Below are 14,136 nucleotides of genomic sequence, written 5' to 3'. Positions count from 1 at the left end.
CGGCCCTGCAGGTGGTAGGTGTGTTGCATCCCTTTTTGTGCCCCATCGATAGCATTTGATCCCTGCGGTCTGTCGGGACAGAGCCTGGGACATCAGCTCTCGCTCTTTCTTAGCCCCTGTTGTTGTAGAGCTGGGGAATCGCTTGATTTACTGCTGCCTTCTCCCAGGCATGCCATCTTTGGAGCTGGACATGAGGATCAGCAGAGCATGCAGGGCTCAGGTGCTGCGACAGGAGTGTGCACTTCAGGGCCTGCTCCCTTCCATCCCGTGCAGCATTGTGTCTCTGGGATTGGTTTTGGCTCCGTTTCTTGTCACGCAGCATATCAAGTCCTGTCTTAGTGTCACAACCGCTGCTGTCTCATCTCTCGCTGGGCATCTCTTTTGATTGGACCCAGCTGGCCTGGGGGCTGGTGGATCTATCTTGTGAGAGAGCGCCAATGCCAAGTACAGCCTTCTCTTGGTTCCCAATAGCTTGGGTGCCTTGTCCTCAACGTTTCCCCAGCCAAGCAGCGCTCCTATGTCTGTCTCAGCATTGTGGGCTGGGGCCTTCCTACCCACTCTGAAGGGCAACACGCTCACCTCTGCTGCAGTGCTGACCCCTCCCTGTCTGAGCTCCCAGGGCTAACCACCTGCCTTCTGGTTCTGGGCCGGAGGGCCAGGTGGAGACCCAGCAGTAGCGTGGCGTGCAGGCCAGGGATGTTGCTTCCAGGCCTGTCTCCTCGGGCTGGGTAGCCCATGCTCATCCCTCTCCTCAGGATTCTGGGAAGCTGTTAGAGCAGCTAGCTCACCAAGGGCTGAACACACGTGGGACTTCAGGGAGCAAAGAGACCATGCAAAGACATTCAGTGCATCCTTGGGGTTACTGTGCACAATACAGACATGTGCTACATGAGCTGCAAACTATCCTTGGCGAGCAGGCTTAAGTCAACCCTTAGATGCTGTCCATGCGCTCTGCCCAGAACACGGCCTTGGACGGGTGTCTCTGTGGATGTGTGCCATCTGCAACAGCTTCAGTCTGATTCCCAAAGCAGCTTTCCCTCCCCACCCGAGGCGTCTCAAAGAGCATCTGCCGCTCTCCTGCGTCGTTCTGGCCTGGCTAATCCCCATGTCTGTCTCTGGGAAGAGGGATTATTGTGAATATCTGCTCGCTAAATCCACTCACAGTCTCCAATGCTTTGCCCGCAGAGCAGCGCTGAGGTTATTCTGGGAAGCCGAAGGCAGCTAGCATACTCGGCTGGTGTCCTTGCCTGCAGCCCTAGGAGCCCATTCAAACCAATTAGTTTTCAAAGTCAAATATTATTGATAATGCCTTAGCCTCTGTGGTTCCTCCCCTTCTTAGGAGTAAGAATCTGGGGTGCGTGAATGAAGGTTTCGCTGAGCCTAAGATATTGCTCAGCCCTGTGTGGGCTTTGTTATGCTGTGACTAGAACTCCTGGCTCCTCCTCAGACAGCTGCATGAAGCATCCTTGGAGCAATCTGGTTGTGTGTGGTAACAGCAGGAAGGGATGGATGGAGCATGCTTCATTCTGAAGGCCTTAGGAATGGTTCACAAACCAAAAGAGGGGCACGCCAAGGCTCTGGGTGTGTAATTTTAACCTGGCTGTTAGTTGTCACCACCCGTCTGTAAGGCTGTCCCCTCCCTGCGCTTACCAGTGAAGTGCCTTGTTTCATGGTCAAGCTGCTGGTGTGGGTGCTGCAGAGTTAAGTTAAATCTGGTCTGACTCCCCTCCACAATAGGACACCGTGACTAGAACTTGGTTCTCTCTGCCCCTTTGCCCTGTGGTCCTTTCTACCTGTTTCCCTTTTAAGCTTAGTCTTTTACAGCAAGGGGAAGGCAGCAAAGAAACTGCAGATGCCTCTTGTTTACCCATAGCAGTGGGGTAGCATAATTCCCCCCCCACCCCCACCCCCACACACACTGCCTGCTACTATGCCTCAGCCCTGAGTTACAGAGATCTGCTCTAGGTAGTGAGCTCCAATGGTTAGTGGGAGAGCAAATGGTGGTGATGGACTTTCCCTGCACACAGTCCGTAGGGTTTGGACTGAAAGTACCACTTTCCCCCGCACACCAGTAAATGGTGATCTCCACACACCTAGTCTCAAATCAGTTTAGGATCTGTTGGCTGAACCGTGAGCAGAGGATCTGGATTTAACCAGCATGCACTGCAACATGATTGGGGAAGGGACATGTGGCTCAAGACGAGAGAACTTTGTCTCCTGCATAAAGTTGCTTGTGACTGGTTACTGAGCAGTCAGCTTTGCATAGCAAGGGCAGCTGCCTAGCCAGAAAGATACAAACAGAGGTAGCTGACTCTAAACATGGGTCTGTACAGAGCAGGGATTTCATCGTGGGATGGTTCCTACAGGGTGCGTTGTTCTGGCTGGGATCTGGGTGGGAATCTGTATCTGTTTCATTGGAAATAGCGTAATTCATTTTAACCGGCTGTGTTTTTGTGTCTTTAACAGGCGACAGCCAAGACTGCCTTCCTATTCATCTTACCTCAGTATAACATTAGCGTGCCTACAGCAGGTAAGAGCTTCCACACTAGAGCAGCAGCCCCATCTTCCACAGGATCATAGGAGACTGCCACTCACCTTCATCACTAAGCAACCCCAGCTGATTGGGATAGTCTCATATGCCACAAACATACGTGACCTGGGGGATTTTCTCACAATAAACAACTACTTTAAAAAAACGTGCTAGCAGTTCAGGAGTAGCTCAGTTACTGTGTTTCTGGGCTGTTAATCTTCATGCATCAAGACATAAACTTCCCACTAGCTGGGGTCAGGAAGAAAAATTTCCTAATGATACACTGTAGTAGTAACGCCTCTTCCATCCTTCACCTCCAAAACCAGCAAGCCAAACTAACAGGGGCACATGGGAGTATGATCCTTTCAAATCATTCAGACAAAATAGAACTGCCCAGCTCTGTGCATATCATTAACAGGAGACTTGTGAGCAAGACATGAGAAGTCATTCTTCTGCTCTTCTCTGCAACTAAAATGATTAAAGTCTGGAAAATATGACCTGTGAGAGAAGAGTAAATAAATTGGGTTTGTTTAGTTTGGAAAAGAAAAGGCTGAGAGGGGACATGATCGCAGCTTTCAAGTACATAGAAAGGAGAGGAGAAAGAAAAATTATTCTCCTTAGCCTCTGAGGATAGGACAAGAAGCAATGGGCTTAAATTGCAGCATGGAGGTTTAGAATGAATATTAGGAAAAATTTCCTAACTGTCTGGGTGGTTAACCACAAATAAATTGCCTAGGGAGGTTGTAGATGCTCCATCACTGGAGACAGTTAAGAACATGTTAGCTAAATATCTAATAGGGATGATCTAGATGGTGCCTGGTCCTGCTGTAAGGTCAGGGGACTAGATTTGATAGCCTCTTGAAGTCCCTTCCAGTTGTAGTATTCTGTGATTGTATGCACAGAGTGTGTTTATTGTCTGCTCAGGAGCAGTTGGTGGAGACATTGTGTTGGACCGCATGGGCTATTGGCCTGTTCTGGTTTGGCAGTTCCTAGAACTTTTAATTCTTGCGGTACTTAGTTGCTGGATGGAAAGAAAAGGAACACAATCCCTGAAAAGCATCACTGTGTAAACGAAGTCAGATGTGTGGTGCTGGTGGCACAGGCCCCAGTAAAAGAAATGCCACAGAATTTGTTCACATAGACAGTAAATGCCAGTCCTCTCCCTAAAGAGCTTGCAGTTTCCAATAAGCCTAGCCACTGGAGATGGAAAAGATCTTTTTGGCCGTCTTGCCCATTTTTTTACCCACAGCTCTTCCTACAGTGTCTCTTCCAGTCTTATTTTCATTGGCCTAAATAGCAACCCGTCAGCTGTGTTCTCTGGAAGACAAGAGATATAAGTGTGCAGCTTTGTTCAGTGAAACCTGAGGGGGTAAGTTCGTGGGTGTGTGGCAATCTGCAGGTGTGTAACGTGTGTAAGTGCTAAGGCAAAAGAGAAGTTGTTGGAGTTAAGGGAACCTCTTCACAGCTCCCAGTGTGGGCTGGGAGGAGGCTGAAAAGCTCACACCTCCGAGAGGTGGAGTTAATTTAATCTAAGGTGACGTCTACGCTACCCAAGAAGATCGACCCACTCAGGGTTGCTCTTCCCAGGTTCGATTTCGCGTGTCTAGTGTAGACAGACAACATTGACCTCTCAAGGGTCACAGTCGACCCTGTACTCCTCATGTCTGGCGAGGAGTAAGGGAGGTCAACAGGAGAAACTCTCCCATCAACCTTCCCCAGTAGGGACAGCCAAGTTTGCTGACTGCAGATACGTTGATTCTAGCTCTGCAATTACGTATATTGCGTATGGTGTATATATCGCATGTATTACTGTATATTGCGTATCTGTGGTTGACTGACTTTACTTAGTGTAGATTCTGCCTGACGCCCACGTAGACAGCACTAGTTTAGAGGCAGAATCTTCTAGTCATGTGGCTACAACGTCTTCTGGAACTTGATTAACGAGAGCTGTGGGAGAACCTTGGCCCGTGACTGTTGTTGGTATCTACACTGCAGTGTGGCACTATCACCTGATAGGGTGGGGTATAGTTAAGGCTAGTGAGATAAAATAGGAAAGTGTCTGATCATAACATTAATGTTTAGGCTAGAAGGGACCACTCTGACCATCTAGTCCGACCTGTGTAACATAAGCCAGAAAGTTCCACCCAGTGACTGCTGCAGTGGAGTGAATTCTATGAACCTATAGAATAATCTCCTAAGGGTAGTGGTGGAAGCCTCATCACCCAGGACATGTAAAAACGGGGCCAATCACTTATGTGTAAAAAGGGAACAGCCCGGCACTGGCAGCAGGGAGATGATGTAGCTTGTCTCATAAGCCCCCTCCATCTTTTGGCCCAGTTATTCTGTACTGCAGTAGCTCTCAGCTGTAGGAAACGTCTGTTGTTAATCTCAGTTTTTCTTGGCTCAACTTTATCGTCTTCTTTTGGTGAAGAAACGGTCATGCTAGCCGCTCATAAATCTAGCAGACCCTAATGAATTTATTCACGGGTACCATACCCTGCAAAAGAACAGTTGTCAGTAGAAAGGGCTGTGAAATACTTTAAATGAAGGAGATGGGGTGGCCCAGCCCTGGTGGGTACTGCTAAAACGTACAGCAGTCCTGCAGCATGTATTGCAGGAGCATAGGCAATGTCAGAATGGCTCAGATCCAAGCTCTGTGGAGCCCAGCATCCTGTCTCTCACAGTGGCTAGCGCCAGGTTCCTTAGAGCAGTGTCAGAACCACTCATTGCGGGAGATGTGGGTTATTCCAATTTGCACACAGGTTTTGTTCCTTGGTGTGATGGCTAATCTCCTTTATGAAATGTTTGTTGTCTTTAATTAGAGCTCTAGATATTCTTGTTATGAAGATAAACATCCAGCAGTTTGAATCTTGCAAAGTTCTTGGCATCAGTGATTCCTGTGGCAACGGGGCTTAAATTTGCCACGCAGTAATACTTCTGGTTGTTGGTTTTCAAATTGCCACCTTTCCATTTAATTAGGTGTCTGTCCCCTGATCTTGGGCTATGAGTCAGGGAGAGTAAATGCTCCCAATCCATTTTCTTTAGAGCAGTAGTTTTTTTTTTATTTTATTGAAAAAATCGGGACTGTGCTTATTCATCAGTAAGATAACGATCCCAGTTTTTTCAGTCCCTGTTTGGAAGAGTTTTTCCAGGCCCTGGATCATTCGCTTAACTTTTCTCTCAGCCCCCTTCAGTTCTTTGGTATTTATTTTGATAACTTAAATGTGATCAGATACCACAAATAACTGGGATTACATAAACTCCAGGTTTAAAATGTGACTCATGCTGTCTGGCATAACTCACAACTGTGAATGTCAGTCTTGGGTCAGACTGTCAGAAAACAGGGCAGACACCCCAAACTGGTGGTATGTTTTATATAATTAGATTTTACCCAAGCTAGTAACAATTGTGAGCTTCTGGATCACTGTATTAGCCTTGCCTTGGAATCACAAGCTGTCTCCCTTAGGCTCTGCAGACCAATTTGCCACCCAGCCAAACTGGACTTTGCAATAATGGGCCTTTTAACCAAATATCTTATGACATTTCTCCACACCTCAAAAGGTCAGTTGATATTCTTGATCTCACACCAGAGACAATGTCCGTAGCCATTTTCTCTAGTAAACTAACTAAAAGCTTTTTAGCTAAGTAAAGAAATTAGCCGTTGAGTGGTTAAAACAGGTGAAATACGTTAACAGACAAGTCAATGTTTATAAGTCCAAAATGATAGCAGAGACATGAGGTTTTTCATATGCCTCTCAGGGTTACCCAGAGTAACTTTAGGGCTCTCTGGCTTGCTTCTGGAGTATTCCCCTGTGAGTGTCTGAGCAGTGCAAAGATACAGGCCCAATCACTAGTTCCATTCTTACAGCTGCTTTCCATGGACAGCCATGTGGCGAGTGTTTTCATCTCAGCAGGGGCTGTGTCTTTATAGTCTAAATGCAAAATGAGCTTGTGACTTGCCACTGTCAAACACAAGGGACGGTGCTTTGACGTTAGCAGCCCTTTACATTTCCAAGGCTTCACTCTTGTGTGATGAGTAAACCCAACATCAATGCAATGTGATAGCCAAGAAACCATTCTTCATTAGTTTTCATGAGGTTTGCACAAGCTCATCTTAAGACATTTGAAGCTATAGTTATCAGATTATCTGGTATAGATAATGTAACCTGTCATGTGCTGTCAGAGGGGTAGCCGAGTTAGTCTGTATCTTCAGAAGCAACAAGAAGACCTGTAGCACCTTATAGACTAACGGATATTTTGGAGCATAAGCTTTCGTGGGCAAAGACCTGCTTCATCAGATGCATGAGACTCATGTATGAGACTTATGCTCCGAAATACCTGTTAGTCTATAAGGTGCCACAGGTGGTCTTGTTGCTTTTGTGATCTACTATGTTATCTAGCTGAAAAAGTGAGTTTTACCCACAAAAGCTCATTACTGAATAAATAAATCTGTTAGTCTTTAAGTTGCTCCATGACTTCTTGAGTATCATGCTATAGGTAAGTGAAGCCATAACATGCTAGCGTTGTAGTGATGTTCACTTTTGTTAGGTTTAGCCCATATAAAATGAATTCTGCTTGTTGAAAAGATTAAGCCCCCAAAAAATAGGGAGCAGCTATAGACATGTCAGTAGTAGGGAAGCTTTCCCTGCCATTGCACATACTGGGCCCAGATGTACAAAGCCCTGCAGGAGTGTCATCCAGCTTCTTCTTTAAAAATCCCTTGATCTCCCTGTGTGCCTTTCAAACCCAGCCACTGCCCCACTCTTCAGCACCGGAAGCCAGTGGCCTGTCGAGGCCCAATGGCTGCAGTGAGGATGTTTGTGTCTCCACAGATGGCGAGCAAGTTCACTACCGCTACGGCCTAAAGGACTTGATCACCATCCTCTTCTACGTCTTCATAGCAATCATCCTGCATGCGGTGGTGCAGGAGTACGTCCTGGATGTAAGTTCTTCTTCTGTCCTGAGGTAAAATCCCTGGAGGGCCTCTTGTTGAAAGAGTCCTCAGGCCTGTATGTTGAGCCTTTGTGGCCACAGCTGGCCTCTGTGTGCTGGCTGGCCTAGCTGTGCTGGTAGGTTCACTTGGAGGGTGTCTCTAGGACTGACATGTTGGCAGGTGAGTTCTCTCTTTGGAGCAGGAAGGAGTGAAGGTGTGGGTGGGTCAGGAGGGTGAATTGCCAACCTTGTGGTTTATGTCTTCCAAATTCTCCCCTAGAAAATCAACAGGCGGCTCCATCTCTCCAAAGTCAAACACAGCAAGTTCAACGAATCGGGGCAGCTGGTAGCATTCCACCTCACTTCCATGATCTGGTGCTTCTATGTGGTGTTAACGGTAAGCTATGGCGGAGGGCCCAGCTGAGACTCGGCATGGTCCGTTTCAGGTTTCCCTTTGCAGAGTTAGGGGCTGGACTGAAGGAGTCTGCAGTAGATACCTACCCACATGGGCACGTTGTCCTTCCCTCTGCTGGGTGTTCTCTGTGCATGCTGCTTCAATGCAGGCGCAGGGTAGGGATCACTCCACAGTTACTGCCTGTGTGGGGTCAGGCGACCAGACTCCAGAGCAGCACTTTTAGTCCCTGTCAGAGTTAGCGGGGCTTGCACGGCAGACAGAAAATTTTGTGTCCATTTCACTGAGCTAAAGACAGAGGTTTGAATAAACTCACGCAAAGAGTGACCCATGCAGTCGGGGCAGCAGCTCCTATGCTGTTCCTTTTGATCTGAAATTGAATTGATTTGAAGCTGTCTCCAGACTTGAAGTTGTCAATGTGACACAGACTCTAATGACAGGGCCAAATAATCACAATAATAAATACCTTCCTCTTACATCACACTTTATAACTGGCTTTGGATAGGTCTAAACAGCAAAGCTATTTCGAAATAACAGCCCTGATTTCAGAACAATTTTGCTAACGTCTACACAAAGCAGCTGCTATTTCGAAACGGCAGTTGGTTTATTTCAAAATAGGAAAGCCTCATTCCACAAGGAAGAACGCTTATTTTGAAGTGGGGCCATTGCAGATAGGGACTAGAGCCCATTTTGAAATAAGCCATAGTGTGTCCAGTGGCTCAATTTTGAAATAGGCTCTATTGTGTGTAGATGCGGTATTTGGAAATAGCTGAGGGTATGATGAAATGTGTTTTGTGTGTAGTGACATTATTTCAAATTAAGCTCTTCTGGAATAGTGTGTTTCAAAATAAGGCTGTGGTGTAGACGTACAGAGCACACAAACGAAGCTGCATTGTAGAAGATGTCCAAGGGAGCACTGGAAGAACTGTAGCATGTAGGGGAGGATCAGAGAAAGTTCGGGGCTGGCCTGTGGGACAAGTACATTATCCGGGTGCTTCTGGAGAAAGTGTCTGCAGCGAGATGGCAGTGCTGCCATTTAAACGGTCACTTCAAGGATCAGAATCAGCATGGAGGTGAATGGAACAGTTCACCCCGCTAAGCTGTTGCTGCAGGCTGCTGGCAGACTCGGGCAATTTCCGGCCTCACTGAAGTTAGGGAAAGTTTTGCCATTGAGTGGAATGGGACCTGTTCTCTGCTGGAGGGAAAGCTTAAGTTCTGGAGCAGAATTCAGGGGAACATTCTCAGGCAAAACCCCTGACTGTGGAATTGCATAGTATCCTGGGCTCTGCTTTACAATCCCTTGGCAGCCTGCTCTCTCCCCCTCTCTGGGGAGCCTCTTGTTCAGGCTCTCTGCTATGTGAGGCCCCTTTATTCAAGATGAGAAGGCTGGAAATATTCAACCAATGGAGCCATCTGATTGACTGGAGTCAACACATAGAACTGTATAGCCAACAAAGCTGCTGTAGGGAGTAGCTGGGGGTAGGGCTGGCTGTGTGCATTTTAGCAAGAGCAGCTCTCTTAACCCAGGATACCAAAGCCCCTGGAATGAGCCACGAGAAGAGGATAAACTCTGCTAAACACGGTTAAGGTCGCTGAACTCCAAATGTCTTGGTGCCAATTGCTATTCCACTCACATTCTGATTGCGAGCGGGCGGGACAGCATAGCATAACAGGCTGGAGGTGCCAGGAGACTTCAGTATGCGTGGCAATGTAAACGGTGAGTTTCCACTGGATTTGCACCAGTTTTCTGGCAGAAGGGGGCTAGACAGGGCAGAGGTGTTGTGCAAACATGCTGTAAGATGTGGGTTTAGAGCATTAACCTACGTCCCCCAAAAATCCCATCTGAAACCTATGCAATTTCAACTTCAGCACCAGAGAGCATCAATGCAGCAGACAAAAGTCAGGCAATGCAAAAGTTAAAGGTTCTCCTGGCAAGGCTTTCTCAGCCATGCGTGTGCGGCGGGGGGATATTTTTGGATTGCTCTTAAATACGTGCCTTAATACATGAGCCATACAAAGAGGCTTCATGCAAAGAACGGAAAGGACGATAACACTTACTGCAACGAGTTACCATTCAACCAGCCGGGTCTAAACCTCTCATCCCCGGAGTCCAGAAGGGTAGGAGCCAATTCAGGGCTGACCTGTGGGATGAGCACATTAGCTGGATATGTGGTATCCAGCCAGTGCTGGAGAGTAACTGAATAGTCACTGCTGCAAATTACATGTGACGCCAAACCCTCTGTGAGTAACATGACAGCGCCTGTCCCAGCACCCAAGTCCATCCCATCCAGCTGACAGCTGTAAGCCTGCTTCCCTGCTGCCTCTTGCCCCAGCTTCCTCTCCAGCATGCGTGGCTGCACCCCAGTTTTACCCCTCTGGGTATAACTCACTCCCACAGTGCTGGGCCCCCATCTGAGCAAGGTGGGTATTTTGACCCTGCTGGCAGGGAAGAGAGCAGGGATCCTTGCATAAAAGTGGATTGAGACCTCTTGCTAAGACTGGCCTCCTGTTGGCACTCAGTTCCATTAGTCGTGAGCAGGGAGCTGGCTGGTTCCTACTGTGTTAAGAATTAGCCAGGGTGTTAGTGAGGAACAAGAACATTGACCCCCATTTCCCGTACCATTGCGGGGTGGGAGGGGGACACGAAACAAAGAAAAAGTGAGTTTGTTCACTGTCGCTTTTGTTTCTGACCCAAGTAATTCCCAGCCAGGTGAAATGGGCCCCAGGCCAGGACCAGGCCTCTCGGTGACACTTTGCTTTCCAGTTAATTAAGCTGACGGGATAAAGGTTTCTATGGGAGCTCTGCTGGCCCCTCCAGCCTTGCACTGCCTTGCAAGCCAGTCACGGACCATCCCGCTTTTTCAGCCCGTGTGATTTTTAAAGTACATTCATCCCTGAGGCACCTGGGACTGGTGGAGGCTCCTGTGACCAATATGGGGCCTCATCCGCTGAAAGAGGTGGCAAAAGCTACCGCTGGCTTTGGCTCCACCCCCTAGAGCCTGGGCTCTTCATGCTGGCACTGAGCCTGTCCCTGGGAGCCCTTTGGAGAGTGCCTGTTTGATGCCCATTTCTGCTCCCGTCGCCCTCCCATCAGAAGAGCCTGGTGGCTGTAGGACTAAAAAACCCCATGCCCACGCCCAGCCTCTCCTCTGCCCACCGTGTGGGCTGCTCATGCCCCCAGGGAGTGAATAAACAGTGTCACTCTTGCACTACTTACAGTTTGCTCCCAACCCATCCCACATCAGCATCCTGCATCTGACAGCTCTGCTAACTAGGGGGGCAGAGCGGAGCAGGCTCCTGTGCCCGTAGCCCCCTCCCACGCCAGCAGGCAGGTGGGATAAACCCCCAGGCCCTGAGCTCCCTCCCTTGCAGGAGTGTGGGGTGGGGAAGGGCCCCCCCCGCCGGTTTTGGCCCGGGGCCTCGCAAAATTAATCCACCTCTTCCTCCAGGGGCTGAAGTGGAAGCCCCAGGCCAATCCTTCCACACCAGGAGTTGGCCGCCCACCCCTCTCCCCCTGCCAAGTCTCACAACATCCCCTCACTCCTCCTCCGAGTCCTCTTCCCTCTCTCCCCCTACATTTGCAGGGCTCTTCCGCCCTCCTGCCTCTCACTGGGGGCTGCAGCCTCCTCTGTAAACATCCTGCGCTGCTGCAGTGCCAGGGAGCCCCGAGGGGCGTGCCAGCCGACTGAAAGAGGCTTGTGAGCTTTCTCGCTCTGTGTGCTTTGTCCCGCTGCCAGCCCCTCTCTCTGGCTGCAGCTCGGGATCCAGGCGGTTTTGCAGCGAAGAGGCTGTCGGCAAGGGTGAATCACCAGAGCTGGCCCAAGCTGCACAGTGCGCCTCCAAATTCCAACCTCGCATCGGCCCCAGGTGGAATCAGAGCCAGGATCTGTAGGCCTTGCAGGGTGCTGGAATGCACCTCTGCTTCTCTCAGGCTCCCCATGGTGGAAGGAGACTTCCCTTTGGATGGGGAGCATGGACTTGTCTACGCAGCAAGAAAGCCCAGAGTAGTGTGCACAAGGCACTCCACACTGACTCACTGTATGGACATGCTTACGCTGCACTACAGGTTGAACCTCTCTAGTCCAGCACTCTCTCCTCCAGCAACATCCATAATCCAGCATGATTTTAGTTAGCCGGAGAGCCACTTATCCTGGGTGTGGCCAAGTTTCTGGTGGTCCCATAAAGTGTGTTTCCAGCCACCAGTCCCACCTCTTAGTGCTCTGTGCTGTTATTTAGCTGTAATTTACCCCAACTGTTTTCTAAGAGCCCAGTAGGCAGTGGCAGTGTTGACAATGTGCTAGACAATATTGACCTCCTGCGGTGTGGCATATTCTCTCTTCCGGCACCGGTCAGGTCCCAAGGGTGCCGGACAAGAGCGGTTCAACCTGTACTAGAGCCTTGGCTGTCCCTCAGCTTATTACCCTTCCAGAGTGCCTGGTGAAAGTGTCAGCGTGAGCATCTGGCGTGAGGTGGCTAGTGCGCCGTAAAATCACACCCTCTCTCAGGGCGCACTAGCAACTCTGTGTAAACAGGCCCCGTGTGAGCACGCTGAAGAACGATCCGCTGGTATCTCATGGTTCCAAAGCAGCCTGAGGTGCTGAAGACATGTCTGGTAGATGGAAGTAAATACGGACTCTCTGCGAAGATGCTGCATTAAAAGAGCACTTAGGTTTGCAGAGTAAAGCCCTGAAAGTAAATCTGGGAATGTCCAAATTCAAGTTTCATGCGCAACCAGGATTATTTATTTATCATAGCTTTTGAGAGACACAGTCAGGGACCCTCCTGTGTGAGGCACAGTGCAAACACGGACAGAAAAGAGGGTCCCTGCTCCAAAGTGCTTATGCTTTAAGACAAGAGGGAGGGGTAGCTCAGTGATGTGAGCATTGGCTGGCTGAGCCCAGAGTTGTGACTTCAGTTCTTGAGGAGACCGTTTAGGGGTCTGGGGTAAATAGGTTTAAAAAAAAAAAACTGTTAGGGATGGTGCTTGGTCCTGCTAAGAGGACTTGGGACTGGACTGGACTGGATGACCTCCTAAGGTCCCTTCCAGCTCTATGAGGTGTGTGTGTAAGTGACTTCAGGTACATACAGGCAAGCAGGGAATTAAAGGAAAATCTGAGATGTAATGTGAACTCCACCCTAGCTGGCATATGATGGGTTTTAATTACAGGGTTTGTGTCCAGTTACCTCTGCAGCATCTGGGGCTCATTCAGTGTGCACTGCTGTAAGCCCTTTATAGCTTGATCAAATCCAAGTGCATTCCCTGAAAGTCGAAGGTGACCATCTCCATCCTTGAACTACCCAATTTCTGCTCTTTTGCACAGAGAGCTCAGCAGAGTGGAGACAACAGGAGTTTTATAATTGAAAACACTCCCTGGGTTCAAATATGGCTAAAGAGGTTTTTCCTGATCTTTATTTCAATCTCTCTTTGGACCGAAAGGAACCCCACATCACATGAAAGTTGGACAAAATTGTGGTCCACCGTGAGAGGCCTATTAGAAGGTTTGTTTTGGAAGCCTTACTGCTGGCCTGATGCAGTGCGCTTCATTCAGTTTGCAATGGGATAATTACAGCCGCTCTGAGAGGATCCTGCCTCTGGGCCCCTTTCCTCGGGTTCTCATTGTGTACGTGGCGTTCATGTGCACGGGTGGAGTTAGTGCTGACGTGGATGAGCCCGGAGCCAGCATGTGCTGATGGATTCTGTTGCTGAGAACTTGCCTTTCCTCTTCTCTTTCAGGAAGGGTACTTATCAAACCCGAGGAGCTGGTGGGAGAACTACCCTCATGTTTTTCTCCCGTAAGTGTTCTGTTCTTCAGCTATCCCTTTCCTTCCTCTTTTTAGGTTTGTCTGAGGAAGTGGCTTGGGAGCCATTGCTCTGTTAACAGGCAGCATTTACCTTACTGTGTGTTTCGAAAGCACCGGTGACCCCACAGTCCCTTCCCATGCTGGGATTGCTAGCAGGATCGGGGAGAAGGACATTGGAAATATGAATTATGAGAGGAAAGGGGCATTTTGTGATCAGGCCCTTCAGAGTGTGGCTGACCTTGTGGTCTGAGACTCAAGAGGCCTGGGTTCAGGTCCCAGCTCCCAGTGAGTTTGGGCAAGTCACTTATCCACTGTGTGCCTCAAAAGGACAAAAGGTGCATCTGACCGAGTGGGTCTTTGCCCATGAAAGCTTATGCTCCTATAAATCTGTTGGTCTATAAGGTGCCACGGGACTTGATGCTTTTGCGGATACAGATGAACATGGCTACCTCTCTGATAC

The 14,136-nt window shown here is 49.0% G+C and overlaps 1 protein-coding gene across 1 annotated transcript in view; it reads left to right on the top strand.

The window, feature by feature from the left end:
* TRAM2 (translocation associated membrane protein 2) overlaps window positions 1-14,136 on the top strand; it is a 54,602-nt gene that overhangs the window by 25,928 nt on the left and 14,538 nt on the right. Inside the window, exons 2-5 of the mRNA XM_074991424.1 lie at window positions 2,467-2,530; window positions 7,363-7,472; window positions 7,743-7,859; window positions 13,609-13,667. Of these exons, the coding sequence (XP_074847525.1) occupies window positions 2,467-2,530; window positions 7,363-7,472; window positions 7,743-7,859; window positions 13,609-13,667 (350 nt within the window). The remainder of the gene's footprint in view (window positions 1-2,466; window positions 2,531-7,362; window positions 7,473-7,742; window positions 7,860-13,608; window positions 13,668-14,136) is intronic.

This window comes from Carettochelys insculpta, chromosome 3 (assembly GCF_033958435.1).
Source record: "Carettochelys insculpta isolate YL-2023 chromosome 3, ASM3395843v1, whole genome shotgun sequence".
NCBI lineage: Eukaryota > Metazoa > Chordata > Testudines > Carettochelyidae > Carettochelys > Carettochelys insculpta.
Note: the sequence above shows the minus strand (reverse complement) of the source record. Positions and strands in the feature narration are given on the sequence as shown.